The sequence below is a fragment of the Brassica oleracea genome, unplaced genomic scaffold (assembly GCF_000695525.1).
Source record: "Brassica oleracea var. oleracea cultivar TO1000 unplaced genomic scaffold, BOL UnpScaffold00685, whole genome shotgun sequence".
Classification (NCBI taxonomy): domain Eukaryota; kingdom Viridiplantae; phylum Streptophyta; class Magnoliopsida; order Brassicales; family Brassicaceae; genus Brassica; species Brassica oleracea.
The window spans coordinates 13,773-35,437 of NW_013617436.1; the positions used below are offsets into that span (position 1 = coordinate 13,773).

The 21,665-nt window shown below is 39.9% G+C and overlaps 3 protein-coding genes across 3 annotated transcripts; 2 read left to right on the top strand and 1 right to left on the bottom strand.

Annotated features, from left to right (window-relative positions):
- Positions 1 to 2,073: 2,073 nt before the first annotated feature.
- LOC106319905 (major oleosin NAP-II-like) lies at positions 2,074 to 2,861 on the top strand. The gene has a single exon (XM_013758302.1). The coding sequence runs from the start codon at positions 2,209 to 2,211 to the stop codon at positions 2,629 to 2,631; it is 423 nt and encodes a 140-aa protein (XP_013613756.1). The 5' UTR covers positions 2,074 to 2,208; the 3' UTR covers positions 2,632 to 2,861.
- Positions 2,862 to 3,365: 504 nt separating this feature from the next.
- LOC106319904 lies at positions 3,366 to 4,193 on the bottom strand. Its single transcript, XM_013758301.1, has one exon. It carries the CDS (start codon positions 4,033 to 4,035, stop codon positions 3,574 to 3,576), a length of 462 nt encoding a protein of 153 aa, XP_013613755.1. The 5' UTR covers positions 4,036 to 4,193; the 3' UTR covers positions 3,366 to 3,573.
- An 11,506-nt stretch (positions 4,194 to 15,699) lies between these two features.
- Positions 15,700 to 18,207, top strand: LOC106319901 (zinc finger BED domain-containing protein RICESLEEPER 2-like). The gene is made up of 6 exons (XM_013758298.1): positions 15,700 to 15,830; positions 16,146 to 16,149; positions 16,237 to 16,387; positions 16,600 to 17,569; positions 17,667 to 17,862; positions 18,139 to 18,207. The coding sequence occupies exons 1-6, from the start codon at positions 15,700 to 15,702 to the stop codon at positions 18,205 to 18,207; spliced, it is 1,521 nt and encodes a 506-aa protein (XP_013613752.1).
- Positions 18,208 to 21,665: the final 3,458 nt, after the last annotated feature.

Consider the following 21,665-nt stretch of genomic DNA (forward strand, 5'->3'; position numbering starts at 1 on the left):
TTCTCAAAATTTTCTAACCCTAAATTTACTTCCATAAAACTTCTTTAAGTCACATAACTTCTTAATAGACTTCTTCGGAAGTCTCCTACTCTTAAACTCTAAAATGATATAATTTAACTAGATAATAATAAATATTTCATTAAATTTAAAATCAATTTCTAAAGTGTAGTATATACAAAACTGGACACTTATATGCCAGATTTTAATTTCAAAACAATTATTCAAGATTTTAAAATCTAACCCTAAATATATAAACATTACTTGAATATATGTTACCAACCCCTAACCAATAGACAACAATGACTTACAATTTATGCTCACACAGATGTGGAAAACAACTTTATTTTGCATGATTCCATCAAAATATCTTTTAATTTTTTTATAAATTAATTTTAAAATTAAATACATGAATAGACTTCTCAAAATCATTGTTTTTAAAAAAAATTCCTTGAGTTATAATCGTAAAAGTATTTATAGGATTTTTTTCTTTGGCATAAAATTAGAGGTAATATAGTCTTTACTATTTTTAGATTATTTTTCCATCTGATTGAATTTATTGTATAAATTTGCATTGAAATTTAAGTTTTAGGTTATTTAAATAAATTGCCTAGTTATATGTATATGTATATATATATATATACTATTAAAACATAATCATTCTTAGGATTATGCCCCTAACTTTTCCAATTAATTACAAAAATTATCCAACAAATTAGAAAGTATCATGTTTTTGTCCAACTAAACAAAACAGCCCAATAATTTAAATAGTTTATCCATCAAAATTTTAAGTCCATTTCGTGTATGTTTACTAACCCTTCGAAATTCGTTTGTGTTCTAACCTTATACCCTATAACTCTATTCAAACCCTAACTCTATTCAAACCCTATTAACACCATCAAAAATCTGTTTTCCAAAAAACTATACCAAATATATTGGAGTTCATTATAATGTCTATGTCTTATTTAAAATTTTCTTATATGAAGTTGGCGAAATATATTTAATATTATCTTTCAATAATATTAATTATACTATTATAGTATAGGGTTAGCATATTTCGAAATCATTGGTTTTCAATGTTATTGACCTTTTAAACAACCAATAATATTTAAATATAAATACTTACCAATTTTGGTATATAAATATAAATATAAATATAAAATATAATAAATAGAAACTCATAAATTTTTGGATTCAAATCAAATAAATTCCAACAATATTCTCTATAACATCCATTTTTCGTAATTTCTACATACAATAAATTCAAAAGATAATATATAGAAACAAAATTTTCCAATTTAACTAAATTAACTTGATGAACACACAAATAATATATTATGTTTGACATGATAACTGAATTTTTCGAATCTATACTATTAAGATAGAGATATTCGATAATAAAGAGAGGATCCCCTAACTTTCTTCCCAAGTTTCTACTAAAACCTAAGCACCTCGCTTTAAATCAGATCGATATGATAAATAGGCAGTACCAGTTTCCTATTCAAACCAACACCTTCGAACAAACCAAAAACCAAACCAATGGCTACTAAAATGCAAATCCAAGCACCGAGAGGTTCTAATGAAAAAGCGAAATGGCTACTAAAATACAAACCAATGGCCATTAAGACCCATTGAAATGTTCATATCAAACCAATGACTACTAAAATACAATCCATTTATTTTTTTTTAATAATTTTACAAGTCAATGTACAAATTAATTTTAGTGCAAATAATTTTAAATTTAATTTTCACTGTAGTTTCTAATAACAAATTAATTATTTCACAATACTAACATTTTGTATAGATGAAAAATGAATATAAACATAAAAAACAACTGCTAACAAAAATCATTAGGACATTGATATACATTTTATGTATAAACATATTTATTATAGTAATAAATATGTCAAAGGAAACAAATCCGCGCTTAATCTAGTCAATCTATTGAAATATAACACTTTTTCTATTCAGCACCAAAATTCAGATTTATTTTTACCAATTATATTGACCATAAAAGAGAAAGGACAAGACAAAAAAATTAACCAACAAAACTTTCTATGAGAAATGGCAAACGCATAACAAGCCAGTGAAAAAAACGAGACCGAAACTCCACGTGTTTGCAGGCATGGGCCTTTGCATCCGGAACTTGTCTCCATTTGTTTCACCCTTTCCTCTCCCTCTTTCACCACACACATCTCTCTCCTCTCCGATATGGCTGACCGAACAAGCCCTAGCCACATCCAACAAAGACTCTACGGCTCAACCATCGCCCCTCCTCACGGTAACAACATTAACCATCCAATCGCATCTTTCCTCCGTCAGCTACAATCACAATCTCCTGAGCACTCCCGCCAGCGCTTCGGCCTCCTTGCATTCTTTATCTCCTGTGGAATCCTCCTCTTACTCACCGGAATTACTTTGACAGCTTTCGTCCTTGGATTCATCGCTTTCCTTCCAATCATTATCATCTCAAGCCCTATATGGATCCCTCTCTTCCTCCTTGTTACAGGATTCTTGTCTGTTGCCGGATTCCTATTCAGTACGGCGGCTGTTATGTCGTGGATGTACCGGTATTTTAAAGGCATGCACCCGGTGGGGTCGGAACAAGTGGATTATGCTCGGAGTCGGATCTAGGACACGGCGGCTCATGTTAAAGATTATGCTGGTGGGTACTTCCATGGTAAGCTGAAAGATGCAGCACCTGGTGCATGAATAGCTTTACCGGTTACGGTTTGGTTCCATGTAGAAATTAATCTTTTATGTTTTCAGCTATGTTGTTTTTGTTTTGTCTCTTTTGGTATGGACATCAATGATGTATAATGAGATCGATATAAACTCTGAAATGTCTTTGAAATTAACAGTTATGTTGTTGTCAATAGCTTTAGATCGTGCTAACTTACCGCTGACTTGTTCTTATGCTCCATGGACATTTGATCTAGTGACAGATTATACTAAAACTTTTGCAAACATGTCCACTGATGATGATATTGGACTTTTAATTCTAAAATATCTCTAATGTTGTGGAATATTTCAACAACTATAACCGAGTCAAACTGAACTAGGTCATATGAATCGTACCGAATCAATCGTAAAATGAAAACTAAAACTAAAGCGAGTCAATGGTTAATTAAAGTTTTCTCATACCAATTAATGAATTATCCAAATAATGTAGCAGAAGTTAGGATAACACAGAGCTTTTATGCTTTTGTTTAATTTTTGAATGCCCCAAAGGCCTATTTGATCCGTGGAGAACTCTCAAGTTCTAACCATAACAAGGAAATCAAAAGTTTAATCTTTTTTTACTAACTCTTATGCAATTTATCTTATTTTGCTTAAAACTAAATTGAATCGATTGGCTATCACCATAGTTCATCAGATAACACTTGCTACTTTTATACCAAGAGTATTCATGGCAAGATGGTACGGACTTTGGACACTGAAACTTTCAATGGCCTAACCAAATTTGAAGGTTTTAACAAAACAACTTAGAAGAAAAAGGCATCACAAACATATAGTACATAGTTTGGTTGCTGCTTGAGAATCCTTAGTTCCAATCAGGTTTGACGGCGACCCGTCTTAAGAACGGATGGGTAACGGAGTGCGACGTGGAGACCTCGGAGGCGCATCTCTTAACTGCCGTCCGTTACAGTCGTAATAAATAACTCCGGAAAAATCCAACGGCTCACATTTACCGCCCATCAAGATCTCCCTCTGCCAGAGCCCATGCTCTTCCTCCTCCTCCATCGCCCCCGCTCTCTTCTTCTCCGGCTTATATCCACCGCTGTAACATGTGTTTTTCCGGCTGACCATCGTCATCGCCTTGTGGCTCAAAGTCATAAGAAACTCTTTTGGCCTTGGAGATCTCATCGTATTCCATCTGCCACGGGAAGTTTCGTTGTGGGTTCGCTTCTTCGGCTTTAGCTTCTTGGAGAGGCGGTTGGCGTGTCTGGCGCAGAGAACCATTAGAGAGAATAGGTAGCTCACGCTTAGACGCTTGTGGGAAGCGGAGGAGTTATGTTCCGGCGTAGACCGATCCATCTCTTCGCCGGGAAAGAAGATCAGAAGTAATAACACTTCTACTTTCTGTTTTTAGTTATAACGGGTCAAAAGTCAAGAACTCGATTTAGAGGCGAATTAATCTCTAGTGTCTGAATTGAATGTATAATAAATACAGACGTGTTGATGAGATTAAGAAAAAAAGGGTGTTAGGTTACCGATGGAACCGGTCTTCTTTGCGTTGATTTTGTTTATTGTATTTGTTATGTCATATCTTGATAATTAGATTTTTGAACATTTGAAACACTCGTTTTCATTGAATTATACTATTATGTTCCCTTGAGTATTTGAATGTTCAAAGTATATGAATTAACGATCTTGCATAAAGATATTAGAATATCACTGCCTGAAAAATTAAGTCAGGAATAGAAACTCGGTCAACATAGAAATTTATTTTTGATCAACGGTCAACATAGAAATTATGAATGCTTTTCAATTATATTGCAGAAGGAGAGATCGAGTAGTGAACGGCTGATATGGTAAGTCACTGGACCAATAGCATTTGATCTAGTGAAACAAAAATACGATATTTTAAGAAGTTTGGGATTTTGAGCCTTTTATTCTTATAGGTTTTTTTTTTTTTTATTCTTATAGTTTGTTGTTCCTGATTAATATATCTGCATATTTCTATATAACCTATGTTTAGCAAAATTTGTAAAAAAAGTGGTGAATCCATAAATACGTTGTGTTTGTGGTTGTGCAATTTAAACATCTACGTAGAGTTTTAGATCGATTAGACTTAGGTTTTTTTGCTTAGGTTAGGTGATTGATATCTCTACTACTTGTTGATTTCAGATTTGATCAAGGAACAAATCAAGAACAATAGATTCACACAAGAGATTTGTTCACCCAGTGTTCGCTGATCTATTCACCAACAACTTCACTATGAATCAGATCGAGGGTACAAGATCACAATAATGACAGATCAATAGAAAGTAGAAGAGATAAAGCTTCTTATCGTTTTCTCTGTGAGATCGGAAAGTTGCCGCCGAAATGGTACGCCTGACCGTATACCGCCTTCTCAACTCCATTGAAGCTCACCCTCATGAACTCAAGCTAAGTCACTCTTCCTCTCTCTCGCTCTGTATCTCGATCTAATTCTCTTTCTCGTAATGATGATGACTGGATTCGAAAGTTTGTTATAACAAACTTTCCCACTTGTTGACCATTCTGAAACGCTGCGTTTCATTTACTAAAGATCTTTGGGCTGAGACTTGGGCTTGATTGCTTCTTGCAGATTTCGGATAAGGCTGGGCCGTCGAGCACGAAGCCCACTTGGAGTTTGGCTGAACTAAACCCACAATCTCCACCTTTCAGACAAAACACCAAAGTGCTGTCTCTCTCTTCGAAACCCTAGCCTCCTGTCTCTCTCCCTTTCTCTCTAAGGCGATTTGTTGCCTCCACGGCATCATCCTTCTGTTTACGTCTCCCGGAGCCACCGCTTAGCTCCTTCGACTCCAGGGAATACTCATCTCAAAAGGTACTTTTTGTATCTCTTCTCTTCTTTTCTTCTTCTAGTTTACATCTCTTTCTGATGTAAACCCTTATCGGATCTTCCACCGACTAACCCTTTCTCTGTTTTTCCTGCAGATCCAGAATGATTCAGCTTCAGTCTCTGACCATAGCTCTCTGCATGTACCAAAACTGAACTGACGAACCTTCAACAACTCTGCATGTATCAGATCTGAACCAGATTACCTTAGACTCAATCATCTGACCATAAAAGCTCCAAGCTTTCTCATCTCCGAACCATATAAGTCTTCTCTGACCTTTCTCTTTCTTCGACAAACCTTGAAAAAAACCTTTCATGATACTGACGATGATTGTAGAACTCTTTATCTGACTTTGATCTTCTCTCTGTTTCAAGAAACCCGAAGAGATTCCATCTGAAACTGAACTTTCCCAGAGAACTCCACCTCGCTTCCAATACTCGGGTAACGATTTTTTTCTTATTCTTCAAGTTGGTTTTAGAACAATAAGATTAAATAATATCTGATGTTTTGACATTATCTAACCTCACTGTCTCTATTGTTTTGCGAGGTCACCAACAACGGAGACACATCATTACCCGAAGCCACTTCTTCCTCAGAACAAGTTCACCAGCTCAGAGCAAAGCCTGAACTTTGGACCAGGTAACACTTTAGTTAGGAAGTCAGCTCTATTCTTTCTTGTGTTATCTTGTGTAGGATAATATCATCATGAGCAACAATATCACGGATGAAGTGATATTTGTTTGCAACATGCTTTGTTCTTTCTTGAAAAACTCTGTTCTTTGCTAGATCTAGGGCACTCTGTGAATCAAAATGCATCTTGACACTTCCTGTTTGTAGACCTAGTTCTTCGCATATAGCTTTTAACCAAACTGCTTCTTTGGTTGCTGTGGAGAATGCCATATACTCTGCCTCAATAGTCGATAGAGCTACAACTGATTGCAAATTTGATATCCACGAAACTGTATTACCCCAGACCTTGAACACATAACCAGTAACTGATCGTCGCCTGTCCAAATCAGCCGAATAATCTGAATCTGAAAACCCTTTAATTGAACAAACTGAACTCTTAACAAACGTTAAACTGGTTTTAGATTCACCTCTCAAGTATTTAAGAATCCACTTTACTGCCTTCCAGTGATCCATTCCTGGTTTGGACATAAATCTGCTCACAACCATGGCATACATTAGGCTCCCCACAACACTTGCGTAAGGAATCTCTTCCATTCTCACAGCTTGTTCTAATGGCTCTGCCTTGGTTAGACTCTTTAATTTGAATTGAGGCGCCAATGGAGTTGTGATTGGCTTAGAATCTTCCATTCCAAAACTCTTTAGTACTTTCTCAATGTAGGACTCCTGAGATAGCACTAGTGTTCCTTTCATTCAATCGTGTATAATGTCCATTTCAAGAATTCTGGAAGCTCTTCCCAAATCTTTCATTTCAAACTCTCTGCTCAGATTGTCTTTCATCTTCTGGATCTTTGTCTTATCCCCTGAGGCTATCAACATGTCATCGATATAGAGAAGTAGATATATAGCCTTTGGAGTATTGACACTTCTCATGTAGACACATAAATCATAATCGCTCTGTAGAAACTTTTCTTTCTTCATAAAGCTGTTAAAACACAAATTTCACTGCCTTGGAGACTGTTTTAAGGCGTACAAAGATTTCCCCAGAAGACACACTTTGTTCTCATCACCTGGTTTCACATAACCTTCAGGTTGATCCATTAGAATCCGCTCGTCTAGGTTTCCATGTTGAAACGCGGTCTTGACATTCAACTGTTCCAATTCATAATCTTTATTCACCACAATTGAGAGCATCAGTCTTATTGAGACGTGATTGACCACTGGTGAGAATATTTCGTTGTAGTCAACTCCTTCATTATGTGAGAATCCCTTTGCAACTAGCCTGCCCTTATGCTGACGATCTTCAACTCCATGGATACCATGCTTATACTTGAAAATCCACTTGCATCCCACAGTCTTCTGATCTCTCAATAAGATCCCAAGTGTGATTTCTCTCAAGTGAATCAATTTCTTCATTCACATCATTTTTCCAGTGTTTCCAGTCTTTGCTTCTTTTAGCTTTCTCAAAAGATTTAGGTTTTTCCTTCTCTATTTCATATGCCACTACTAGAGTGTAAGCAACCAAGTTAGCATCTTCATATCTCGACGGTGGCCTCACATTCTATCTACGAACTCAATCTCTTGCAAGCATGTAGTTATCAATAGAACCCGTAGCTTCAGTGTCTTCAACAAAGGTCAACCCTTTTGTCTCATCATCACTTTCTGATTCACTTGAACTTCCTTGATCCTCTAAGTCCTGTTGAGACATATTTGTGTTTCCAAGACTGGATGTTTCACCAAGTTCATAGTTGGGACCACTAGGTCCACGAATCAGACTGGGACTGAAAGAGTCTTTCTACGTTGATTTCTTGGTCTGCTTGTCTGTGCCATCTAACCCATATACGCTTTCTTCTTGTTTATGAATTATCATGTCCTTGTAGATCTCCTCTTCTCTGAACACAACATTTCGGCTTGTAGTACACTTTAAGTCTTCTGGAATCCATACCCTGTAACCTTTAACCCTAAACGGATATCCCAAGAAAACTCCTTTCCTAGCTCTAGGACTCGTCTTCTCTTGAGTAACATGAACATATGCCGTGCAACCAAACCTTCTTAAGTGTGATAAATCAGGCATGTTCCCTGACCAAACTTCCTCTGGTAGTTTGAAGTCTATGGTTGAATTTGACGTCATGTTTATCAGATACACTACTGTAGAAGTAGCTTCTGCCCAAAACTCTTATCCCAAACCAGTTTCTGCGAGCATACTCCTCACTTTATCCATGATGGTGAAGTTCATACGTTCTGATACCCCATTCTGTTGAGGTGTGTAGGTGCAGGTTCGATGCCTCTTGATTCCAGCCTTTCTGCACAACTCATCAAATTGATTGTTGCAGTATTCCAGTTTGTTGTCTGATACACTAAAATTGGATATTTGTCTATAGTCAAGTTAACAGTGTAATTGTAATATCTTTAGATTCAATTCCAGAGGACCAGTTCACACTTTATCTTTATGGGATCATAATCAAGCTAAAACAAAAGTGGGGTTTTTAAAATAGTAGGGTAATGTAAAGAACAAGTAACAAGATGAGGTTGTTTTCGAATTGATTAAAGGTGCTAGTCTAGGGTTTCTTCTTCAGGTAAGGAAATCGCAAGCCAAGCAATTATTCAAGTCCAGTTTACACAAGTCTAAACTCGGATCACTCAGGTTGAAACAACCCACTGTCCAGTTTACACAAGTCTAAACTCGGATCACTCAGGTTGAAACAACCCACTGTCGTGGTGTTGATTCCTTTGCAGATTGGTCTTGATACCTAAACTCTCGTTTGGATCAAGACGCGATTGCAAGCTTTAGAGATCAAGTCCGATATGTTCACAATACACCCTAATATCTACTCTCGCTGGCTAGGGATGCAAAGCTCATTCAAATCATATCAAGTTATCAACCAACGGTTAGCTAAATTGATTAACCCTAATTCATGCACTAAGTGATCAGTTCAATGCAAGCAATAAGAACATATATGAATGTAGACAATCTTAAGATGAATTATTTATGCTTCAGCTCGCGAATCCAGAACCCTAGAACCCTAAACTAACTCAGTGACTACTCAGACATAACACAAGAACAGAGAAGCATGATTTCTGAATAATACTGCATATAATAGATAATAGAAATGAGAGGGTTCAGGATAATCTTCTCTAGGAGATAGATGAGGCATTCTTCCTTACAAGTAGCAATCACTAAAATCACAAAGCTCTCTGAGGTCTTTCTTGCGTGAAAACTAAGGTAGGTCATAAAGTAAATAAAAGAAGACTATATATAGGGGCCATAGGCGGCTAGAGGGAAAAATAGGAAAACTAGGGCAAATTCCGAAATATTTGGAAACTTCCTTTTAAATCTCTGCCGCTGGAGCAGACAATCAGGCTGCTCCGCTCGACTGTTCTGCGCGAAGGACTCCAAATCACACTCTTTTTCTCCTCCTTTCCTCCAACTGGTACATCTCCCATCCAAAGCAATACCAGGCCTGTAATGACTCAAATGAACAAAAAAGACTCGAAAAAACCTTGAAAACTATTAGTAAGACATACATATAATGTGCCAAAAACACAATATATCAACCCCCCCAGACTTAGATCCTTGTTTGTCCTCAAACAAAATCAAGTACCAAGAATCGAGAGAAAGGTTTGAAAGAGTGGGAACTCGCCTATTCTCAGCAACCATACAATAACCACGAATCTCTGAACCATACAAACAGTTTAGCTAAAACAACACATCCTTACCAAGAACCCCACTGACTGCTGTTCAAAACGGCTCCATACTCTGTATCTCAGACCTGCAAAAGTTAAACTTTCCAGACAAAACTCCTTACATTCAATTAAGAGTGGCGTGAGCTTCTTATCACATGCATTAGATAGGGTAACGGTCTAGGTATGAAACATATCTTTTTTTGTTTAAGTGGAGCTAATCAGTGTTTAGGGGTTACCAAATTTCGTAGAGGATGTAGGATATCGCGCAAAATTGTAAGAGAGGATAGATCCATTGATGTCCACAACCTCTACTCGTTTTTGCAAGTTCTTCTCTGGAACAATAGCTCTGATCTGCATGGTTCTCATCTCTTCACTTTATACTCCCTTCTATTTTACCAGTGGCGTCCGTCTCTCTGATGAATCTTCTCCTCCTTCATCACCTTATTCTGAAGTACATAAAGCTTATTTTTTTTTTTTTTGAATACATAGGTGATGGTGACGAAGCAGGGGGTAACATTTGTACTTTCGACATGCTATTGGAGTTCTTGACTTCACATTCATTCTTGTTTCTCTTTTTCTCTTCTCTTTTGTTAGATCAATGGCGGCAGAGCGGTTGCTACGTGTACTTCCGCCTATTCTTCAGCCGAAAATTCTGTTGCATTAACGAGTAAGAGACTGTGTCGATCCTTTCCTCTCCGGCCCTTTTGCACATATCTGCACATAAGATACTGAATAACAAATGCATGAGGTCGGAACAAAGGCTTTAGGGTTTCAAGGTGGGTACTAACTAAAGATGAGCTAGCCACTCAGGATCAGCAAGATGGATAGAAAGAATAAGAAGTCCTGAGTGTTAATCATGTTAAACCCTAATCCAACGCTCATAACAAGAAGAATTGCAGTCAATATTAAGTTCAAGTTAGATGGAATTAAGTCTTTCTAGAGTAACCTCGACAAGCTGAGAGCTTTTGGAGAACAAGATAATGTAATGTCAGGGTGTTCTGGGTCCACATGTGCGTCTGTCGCTTCTGCTAAGGTCACTGAATAAGATGAATTAAAGCACGAGGGTGGTTAATACACATCATAGAATAAGGTCCTGATTCCCACAAAGTTTGGACTGACTCGATAAAGACATCAAAATGACTTAAAGCAGACTGACTCTAAACATAAAACCAAAGGTAAACGATTAGTAGCAAATAAGCAGATAAGCGCCTCCCCCAGACTTACTTCTCACCATCCCTGGTCAGAAAATAATTCAAGGAAATGCCAAAATAATAAACAAGTGCTGGAAACAGAAATAGTTCAAACGGATATAACAATGGAGATAGAAATAGGAGACTGCCTAGTCAGTATCATCGCTCTCAGACTGGCCAGCGGAACGCCTGTTCCTTCTGCGCGGAGTGGTCCACGGAGTCTCTTCCTCTCCCCCTCCAATTCTTGCCGGTTCCTTCCCTGGTCGATGACTGCTTGGTGTAGGCTGCTCTCGACGAGGCTCAGCTGTGTTCGGAGTTCCCAAGCATCCTCAAGTGATCGCCTTCAGGATCCTCTTCATGAGACTGTTATTCTTGCGCTGAGAATCTACCATCCAGCGACGGTAGGCGGCGTCATCAGCGTCGTCATCAAGGGGGCCTAGGTCATACACAGTGTCGCCTCCAACAGTGCCTACAAACTCTGGCTCATCCATAGTATCATCCTGGTAAGACGATTTTGGGTCGGCGCAGAGATACTGAGGCTCGGGGATGAAACATATGTTGACCACATCTCCAAGCGAGGTGATGTCCGGTTGAGGCAGCTTGTAGTAGAGGTAGTTACCGTCCTTACCAATGAAACTATAGGTCGTCTCGTCGCGGAGAATCTGGTAGTTGATCAGGTATGGAACTTCAATGAATTGCGTAGTTTCGTTACACTTGTAGGGGCTGAAATCAAGCTCCAAGTGGCGGAATAGAGGAGTGAGCAAACTCCCAGAACGGTCCTTCTTCAGAGAACCCTTAATCACCCTTGCCTTCTTGTCCACAAACATCTGAACAAGCACACATCCTGGACTGGTCTTCATCTCCGAGGTCGGAATCGCAATGTCTGCGAATTTGATCTCGTCCTCAACTCCTGCAAATAACATTTACAGTTCCCCTCGTGTCACCTTTGACGTCTGGTCCTTTGAGAAGAGCAGGTTGCTCAGGACCTTCGCAGCAATCCGCATAACAGGGTTGCGGATGAGAGACTGACTGGCTGATCGGGATTTGAAGTCCCCTGAAGCGATGAACTTCCAGAATGCTTGCTCCGGGGGGAACTTCCTTGGAAAGGAGGTCTTAGTGTACTCCGTAGATATCTCATAGATCTCGGCCATCTTCTCCAAACTTATGGAATGCTTGACGCCGCTCGCAAAGAATGTGAAGGAGGCTTCCTCAAAGATTGGGAAACCGGGCCTCTTGAAGGTTAGCTCCGCGGTGGCTAGGACTTGTCTCACAATATCTGGGTACAGCGTGTGAGTAATGTGGCAGAGATCAGCTATTCCCAGCACCTGGAGAACAGCATGCAAATCCTCGTGGAGGACCAAGTCGTTCAAAGCCCCGACGTCAAGGAATCGTGTTGGGAGGATGTTGATCTTGAGCAAGGAGTTGTAGCGACGCGAGGCTTCCCTATCCCATCGTTTCTCCGAAGAGGCAGGGATGTTTGGGTCAGTGAGGGAGATCTCCATTCCCTCTTCTCGTGGCCATGGGTAAGTCGGGGAGATGGTGTCATCCTCCGGTTCTCCTCGGGCGTGTGGTGGTTTGATCCTAGAAGCCATCTTGGTTCGCCTGGGAGCCATATGCAAAACAAAACCAAAGGGAACTTCTTAGTACCACTCGATTGGGTTTAGTAGAAAAATTTGGAAGCTTTTACGATTGTAGGTGGTCTTTCCAAACTTTTCCATAACCCAATGTAGAGAGAACAAGCGATCGATAATGGTAAACCAGATACAATCACTTAGAAGACTAGGTACTTAGATCAACTCGCCAATCAACAGAAATCGATTCAATAGATCCCAAAATCCATATCTAAACAATCGATGCATGTGCAATTTAAGAAAAGTGGCGCAAAGGTTATAACTTTCCATCTGTCCTAATCGATTAAACCATTCTCAACTCAACTTCTAATAACAATCCTAGCAGAAAAAGGAGAGGTCGATTTTGATTTAGAAAAACCCTAAAATCGATCTATTCAAGCGCAAAAGAAAAGAAGAGAAGAAGATTTTTGGCCGAGAATCACATTGTGATTTCGCCTCTTACCATTCGATTGGTGACGGAAGAGTCCTGCAATTTAACTAAACAACTAAAATTCAAGCAAGTATAAACCGAAAAACTCAAAACAAGTTGAAGAAGTTTAAAGAGTTGAAGGTTTTAAAGGGGAATGGAGTGAGGCGACGAAGGAGGCGGTTTTGGTGGAAGTGGGAGAGAGATGGGGACATTTCCCTTTTTAGGCCCCCACTTTGTGCCCCACTTCTCACTTGCTAGGGCTTCCCTCAATTTTACAAAATTAATTAAAATTATTTCATATCTGTTTTTTTTTTTTGGTCCCTAGAAACTTACCTTAGCGGAGCAGCTGCTCCTAATCAGGAACAGCCGGAGACTGTTCTTGTTGAGTAGCTCGGGGTTTTTCTGATTTTAATCCTGCAAATAAATTAAAAGAAACACGAAACAAAAATCCAAAAGAAATATTTACACTCACCAGTGGGTTGCCTCCCACCAAGCGCTTGGTTTAAGTCACTAGCTTGACTTGGTTAGCCTGTTAGGCTAAAGAAGGATCGCTTAGGAAAATTTCTTCACCCTCCGTGATTGTTGTCTCAGCAAGATACGACTTTAGGCATTGACCATTGACAACTAATTCCTCACCTTTTGTGTCCAGCAACACAACAGCTCCGCAGGGACGAACATTCTTGATGGTGAATGGTCTGGACCATCTGGATCGCAACTTTCCAGGGAACAATCGTAACCTAGAGTTGAAAAGGAGCACCTGATCCTTAGGCTGAAAGTTTCGGCTGATGATCCTCTTGTCATGATAGGCCTTAGTTCGCTTCTTGTAGATTTTTGAGCTTTCGTAGGCGAGATGCCTAATTTCCTCCAGCTCGTGGATTTGCATGGATCGTCTTTCTGCTGCTGGTTTGATGTCGAAGTTGAGTAGGTTCACAGCCCATGCTGCCTTGTACTCTAACTTAACCGGTAGGTGAAAAGCTTTACCGTACACCAGGTTGTAGGGTGTGGTCCCGATTGGTGTTTTGTAGGCTGTTCTGTAGGCCCATAGAGCGTTGTCTAGCTTGAGTGACCAATCCTTGCGACTGGTGTTGACTGTTATCTGCAGGATGCTCTTGATCTCTCTGTTTGAAACTTCCACTTGACCATTTGTTTGAGGGTGATATGGCGTGGCTACCTTGTGTTTCACGCCATTCTTCTTCAATAGACCTGCAAAGATCTTGTTGATGAAGTGACTACCCCTGTCACTGATGACCACTCGTGGTACCCCAAATCTTGGAAAGATTATGGTTTTGAACATCTTAGTCACCACCTTTGTGTTGTTTGTGGGACTGGCTATTGCTTCCGCCCACTTAGAAACGTAGTCAACTACTACTAATATGTATTCGTTCTTGAAGGATGGTGGGAATGGCCCCATGAAATCAATCCCCCAACAATCGAATACTTCTATCTCCAAATGAAGTTCTGAGGCATCTCATTCCTTTTACTGATATTCCCTTTTCGCTGGCATAAGTCGCACCTGGAGATGTAAGAGTGGGCATCTTGGAACATTGTTGGCCACCAAAAACCGGCTTGGAGGATCTTAGACACAGTTTTAAATGTTGCAAAGTGCCCTGCATAAGAGGATCCGTGACTAGGCCTGGGCAAAAGGCTCGAACCCGATTACCCGAACGAACCCGGTCCGTTTAAGGTGGTATGGGTCGGGAGCGGATCTGTCAAAAAACTGAATGGGCCTGAATATTTACTACTGTCGGGTGTCGGGTCGGATCGGATAAAACCCGAGAGACCGAATGGTTACACCCGAAACCCGCCCCTCATTAACCTAATCCCCTTTTTTTTCCAATCGTATCGAGAGTTGATTTTCTCTTGATCTTCAAGGAGAGAATCCATGAAACCTTTCCTAAATCTCGATCTCCCAACATATCCTCACCAAAATGATTTCCTAAGTCCGAATATCGGATATCTCCAACTGTTTTCGCACCTCCTATCCGATTCTCTTCCTCGATTTGAAACCGAGACCCTAAGTCTAAGATCCTATAAATACTTCTGCTATCATCATCGTCTCCTCCATCACATAACTCAAGTAATCAAGCAAAGGTACTCCTCCTTTTACAGAGTATTCGATGCTTCTTTCAATTTTTTTTTCTTGCTTTCGGGTTTTTGGGTTTTGGTTCAATTTTTAAGATAGAAAAGCTTATGTTTTGTTTCGTATTAATCTAGCATCACGATTCACGAGTAATCATAGGTTATTTTTTCATGAACTTACGGTTTTGTTTCGTATTAATCTAGCATCACGATTCACGAGTAATCATAGGTTATTTTTTCATGAACTTACGGTTTTGTTTCGTATTAATCAAGGTTCACGAGTAAACTAATTTTGTTTTATGGATATATATGCTTCTACATTTAGCAATGAGCTGTTTTGTTTTACGGATATATATGTTTTGCAAACTAATTTTGTACATATTGATGTTTGTTCTTGAGCCATGAGCTGAGTTTTTGGATAGAAACTAATAACTGTATTGTTTCTTTTGATGTCACTGATGGTAATTTTTTTTCTCATTCTCTTGCAGATGGTTTCCTCATCCTCCAAAATCCCACACAGTGTTGAAGAAACCATGGACGTTGACATTCAAGTTGAAGGAGAAGAGTGCCAACGAACTCAAAACCGAGGGAAGGCCATTGCAGTTGATGCAACTTCTGGTGTCTCTTCTCAGTCAAAGAAGGTGATGAAACTCGTTGTCCCAAGGTCTGGTGTCTGGAAGCATTTCAACCGAACCAAAGAAAGTCGTGACTGATGCATCTGCCACTATTGTCAGAAGATCTTCTCATGCGCTACCAAATCATGAACATCAAACCTCCAGAAGCATCTGTCCATCTGCCAAGAGTACCAAGCTTGGTTAATCAGTCAAGGTATGAATTAGATGGAGATCAACACTGATGGAAATCTGAAGTCATCAAAAGTTGCAGAGTCTATTTTCAGAGAGGCATCCAATGAGTTGATTGTGCTAGGAGAACTGCCTCTTTCATTTATTGAAAGCAGTACTTGAAAACACTTCTGCAGAAAGGTAATCCATTTAATAAACACTTATCTGTTTTTTTATCTTCTTTTTACATGAAAATTTACTAATACGTTTGGTATTTACACTTGCAAGGTAAACCTCTACAAGCCACACTCGAGAAGGACTACCACCAGAGACATCGTTGAGATGTATGTGAGGAAGAAAGCAGCTTTGAAAAACATGCTTCGCACAACCAAACAAAGAGTGTCACTTACAACTGACATTTGGGTTTCACAGGTCACAGGTAACTTCTTTACAGCTTTTTTTCTTCGTTTTATTTATGATATACTTTGTTCTAGCATAGCATAGAATGTCAGTTTTTTAAATTTCTAAAGTCATTTTAAAAAAAATTACTAACAAATAATGTCACTTAGAACTTCTATGCATCTGATATATTTATAAAGTTTTTTTTTTTAAATTTCTAAACTCTGACTTTGTTTGTTTAATTTGTAACAGGTGCAAGTTACATGGTGATAACTGCCCACTTCGTGGACGCAACTTGGCAGCTGAAGAAGCTTATCATAGGCTTGAAGTATGTGATGGACCACAAGGGTCAGACAATCGCAACTGTGCTCTTGGAGTGTCTAGCTGAATGGGGCATTGAGAAGGTATTTTGCATTACAGTAGACAATGTAATTGCTAATACTTCTGCCATTAGGAGATTCCATAGGGATTTTAGTGCTGTTTCCCCTGAGTCTTTAGTTCTAGATGGGCGTTTCTTGCACATGAGGTGTTGTGCTCACATCATCAATTTAATTCCTAAGGAGGGTTTGACCGAGGTAGGAGAAAATGTGTTAGCCATTAGGAACGCTATTCAGTATGTTCGCTCTTCAACACATAGGCTTAATGCATTTGATCTTAGAGTCACAACTGGGAGAATGAGTCGAGGTAGCTTACCTATGGATATTAAGACTAGATGGAATTCAACCTTCCTAATTCTGTCTAGGGCTCTTCAGTTTAGAACTGCATTTGATAGGATGGAGGCAGAAGATAGGTTGTATAATGATTACTTTTTGGAGATGGAAAATGGAGTTAAGAGGTGTGGACCACCTTCTTTGAGAGACTGGAGTGCTGTTGAGAAGCTCAAGAGGTTTCTGATAATCTTTTACAACAGCACTCTGGTTGTTTCTGCCCCTACGACGGTGAATTCTTACAAGTGCTATGGTAAGATAGTGACCATAGAAAGAAACCTCACTGCACTGGCCAACAGCTTCGATCCTGAGTTGAAGGTGAAAGCGCCGGAGATGTTGCAGAAGTTTCTCAAGTACTGGGATGGTATCAAGAGTGTCAACAGGATGCTGATCTTGGCCACGGTTTTCGATCCAACGAAGAAGATGCAATTTGCAAATCTGTGCTTTGAGAAGCTCTATGAGAAGGAGAGCTTAGAGTCTAAAGCAATGCTGGAATCTGTTGGTGATCTTCTCAGGTATATGTTTTATAATCATGTATTTTAATCTTGTGAACCTCAATAACAATGCCTCCAAAACTTGTATAAATATTTCATTTATGTTTTTGGATCTCAGGACTATGTTCAAGGAGTACAACACAAGATTCAGAGGGTCTACTGGAGAAGCCTCTCAGTCAAATCACGCATCATCATCTCAGGCTCCTCCAGAGTCGCAAGATCAAGGCACAGATAGAATGGAGCTGGTGGTTGAAGATTTCGGTTATGAGCGGATGGATTGTGTGTACAAGGAGATGGTTGCGTGGCATCCGAAAGTGCTTTTAGCACAAGTGGGAGGATCTTGGAACCATATCGGAGTTGCTTAACTCATTACATGATAGAATTTCTCATGTGTACTGAGCAATGGATGCATGCTGACATCAAGGTGAGTGAACAAGTCACTATAAATGAGCAAATACTTGCTGATGTGGAGTTGCTTGATTGACTTCAGAAAGGTCTGTCTATCTCTTCACTTAGTTTCTTTATACTGTCTTATGTAATGTATTTGTTTATGCTAAGCTCCTTTCTTATGCTTTGTTTTTATGTTGCAGAGTTTCAAGCACAAACGCTTGATGATTGAAGCTTCAAGGTCGAAGCATGAAGTGGAAGAAGGCGGGTGAAGGTTGAAGCATGGAGCTTGAAGTTTTCTGCATTTGGTTTTTATTTCTTTGAAGTTTGCATACTGTTTCTCATTTTGGTTCTAAGCATTACATTATGGCTTTGTTTCCAATTGCATTCTCTGAGTTGTTAAGTTTTTGACTCTACTATCAATAATAAAGGTGCTTTGGTTTTATATCAGTGTTGCCTTAGGGGTTATGAGAATTTTCAATGCTTTATTTCTGTGTTTTTTACTTACTTGCAGTACAAGTTACGAAATTATTTTGTTCTGCCATGGCTACATTCACTACAATTAGTACTTTTAAGAACCAAAATACAAACCAAAACCCGACCAGAACCGTATAGCCCCCGAACCGATACCAAACCGATCTTCAGTTTTACCCGAATGGGGCTTGTTTTTGTTAACCAAGAAAACCCGAACCCGATTAGGATGGACCCGACACCCGAATGGTACACCAGTTGCCCAGCCCTATCTGTGACAGTGAAAGAGGATTCCTGTAATCTCAGCTCGGATACACACCGTCGGAATACTCCATCCTTGCAACTTCGGTACAAGTATGGCTCATCCCAATAGTAGTTGCGCCTCTTAGAACTTTCCGTTTATCATTGCCAGTGAATTTGACTGGTTCTCTCTCGGCGGCCAAATAGTTGGCAATCTCAGCAAACCATGGAAGATTGGGGTATTGCTTTTTGATTGCACAAACAAGGTGTTGCAGAACGCTGGAGCAATCTGGACGGATTGGTTGTTCTGTGATGCTTTTGAGACTGATCGAGTAGACGTGCTCGACTGGAAGGCTGTCATCAAGGGCTGTTTCTTCATCTATCTTCATTCTGGAGAGGTGATCTGCGACGCTATTTTCGGTGCCCTTTTTGTCTTTGATTTCTAGGTCAAATTCTTGGAGAAATAAAATCCATCGGAGCAGCCTTGGTTTCGCATCCTTATTTGTTAGTAGGTATCTCAACGCTGCATTGTCCGTGTGCACTACCACCTTGGAGCCAACGAGATAGGATCTCAATTTTTCAAAAGTAAAGACTATTGAGCAGCGTTGGTTTCGCATCCTTCTTTGTTAGTAAGTATCTCAACGCTGCATGGTTCGTGTGCACTATCACCTTGGAGCCAACGAGATAGGATCTGAATTTTTCAAAAGTAAAGACTATTGCCAGAAGTTCCTTCTCTGTAGTTGCGTAGCGACATTGAGCTTCGTCTAGTGTTCTGCTCGCATAATAGATCACGTGAAGCTTTTTATCATTTCGTTGGCCGAGCACTGCTCCAACCGCAACATCGCTTGCGTCAGTCATTATCTCGAAAAGAAGCTCCCAGTCTGGTGGTTGCACATTGGGTGCGCTGACTAGAGCTCCTTTGATCGTGTGGAAAGCGCCCAAACAATCGCTATTGAACTCAAATTTTGTCTTCTTGCAGAGCAGTCTAGTGAGTGGTCTTGCGATTTTGGAGAAGTCCTTGATGAATCTTCTGTAGAAACCAGCATATCCGAGGAAACTCATGATTCGTTTGACAGAGTTTGGAGGCTGTAAACTCATCATCACCTCTATCTTTGCTTTGTCCACTTCGATCCCTTTTTCTGAGATTTTATGACCGAGAACAATCCCATCACGCACCATGAAGTGACACTTCTCCCAATTCAACACGAGATGATTTTCTTCACACCGCTGAAGGACCCTGCACAAGTTTGACAAACAGACAGAAAAGGAGTTCTCATAGACGCTAAAGTCATCCATGAAAACTTCCAATATGTCCTCAACTAGGTTAGTGAAAATAGACATCATGCAACGCTGGAATGTCGCAGGAGCATTGCACAGCCCAAACGGCATTCTCCTGTACGTAGGGACACGTGAAAGTCTTCTTCTCCTGATCGTCTGGGTGAATGGGAATCTGAAAGAAACCTGAATAACCATCTAAAAAGCAGTAATATGGGTGGTTAGCCAATCTCTCAAGCATTTGATCAGTGAATGGGAGTGGGAAGTGATCCTTTTGTGTAGCCGTATTTAATTTTCGAAAATCAATGCACATACGGTGACCGGTTACTGTCCTAGTATGTATCAATTCATTCCTTTCATTAGCAACCACAGTGATCCCCCCTTTCTTAGGAACTACATGAACATGACTAACCCACTTGCTATCAGAAATCACATAGATTACACCAGCTTCTAGAAGTTTCATTATCTCTTTGTTAACAACATCTTTTAGATTTGGGTTTAACCGCCTCTGATGTTCTACATAAGTCATCGATTCATCTTCTAGATGTATTCTATGCATGCACAAATCAGGTGAAATACCAGGAATTTCTTCTAATGAATACCTTATTGTCTTACGGTATTTTCTCAATTCACACAAGAGTTTAGAAGTTTCCATATTATTATGTTCAGATTTCACAATGACATGATATGTGGAATTAGGTCCAAGAAATGCATACCTAAGTCCTGCTGGGAGCGACTTTAATTCGATATTTGGAGCCTCGAGTTTGCTCCATGGATCGTCGAGCAGGCTGGCCGGTTCGTTCCCTAGTTTAGGAGCAGTTGCTCCTTCTTGTGGAACCTGATTGCTCGTCTCCCCCAGACTCAGGAAAGCGACCATCTTCTCAATGCTTTTACTCGAACCAAATATCTTCTCTTACCCATCAGCATCAACGTTGCATGTGTTCTGCTTAGACTCTGCTCGTGTCAGAGCCACTTCCAAAGGGCCATCCGCTAGGATTTCTTCAATCATCCCTTGTTGAGGGGTCAAGGCGGCGTTCTCGTCGTCAATCGTGAAGTTCTGACCATCCAACATAGGTCGTTTGAGCAGCTCGTCCATCTCAAACTTCATCACAATATCCCCCAGTTGGAGATCGATCCTCCCATTGCGGACATCAATGATTGCACCAGCTGTGCATAGGAAAGGTCGGCCTAGAATGAGAGGGTCTTTCGGTTCATCTTCGAGCTCCGGAACCATGAAATCCGCCGGAACAGTGGTGTTGCCAATTTGAACTTGGAGGTCTTCGAGAACGCCTACTGGCAACTTGACTGCTCTGTCTGCGAACACCAATGAAATCCTGGTTGGCTGGAAATTGGTTAGTCCCATGCGTTTTGCAACTGAGTAGGGCATGAGATTCACACTGGAACCTAAACCGAGAGGACAAATTTTCCAAGATCTTCCAATTTCCTGACTGTTCTGTTTTGAAGGACTGTGCTGCATTCTTTTGAGACCATCATGATATCGTTGTCTGCAGAGGTCTTCCCAGACTGCTGATGTGTTGTGATTTTGCATAGTTTTAGCTTTGTTATTTCATATATATTCATGCATTAACCTTACATTTATTTGCATTTAGAGTCTATTGCATGTACATTTGCATCTTGTAGGTGTTGGATGAATTGTTTGGAGTTTTGGAGGTGATTAGAGCACAAAAGGAGCTTTCGAGGAGTCTTGAACCGAACGTGTGAAAGACAAGCATGGATGAAGGTC

Coding starts and splice junctions, on each gene's coding strand:
- LOC106319905 (XM_013758302.1), top strand. CDS start 2,209: ATGGCTGACCGAACAAGCCCTAGCCACATCCAACAAAGACTCTACGGC.
- LOC106319904 (XM_013758301.1), bottom strand. CDS start 4,035: ATGGATCGGTCTACGCCGGAACATAACTCCTCCGCTTCCCACAAGCGT.
- LOC106319901 (XM_013758298.1), top strand. CDS start 15,700: ATGGACGTTGACATTCAAGTTGAAGGAGAAGAGTGCCAACGAACTCAA. Junction 16,388..16,599: donor TTGGGTTTCACAGGTCACAG/GTAACTTCTTTA, acceptor AATTTGTAACAG/GTGCAAGTTACATGGTGATA. Junction 17,863..18,138: donor TGGTTGCGTGGCATCCGAAA/GTGCTTTTAGCA, acceptor TTTATGTTGCAG/AGTTTCAAGCACAAACGCTT.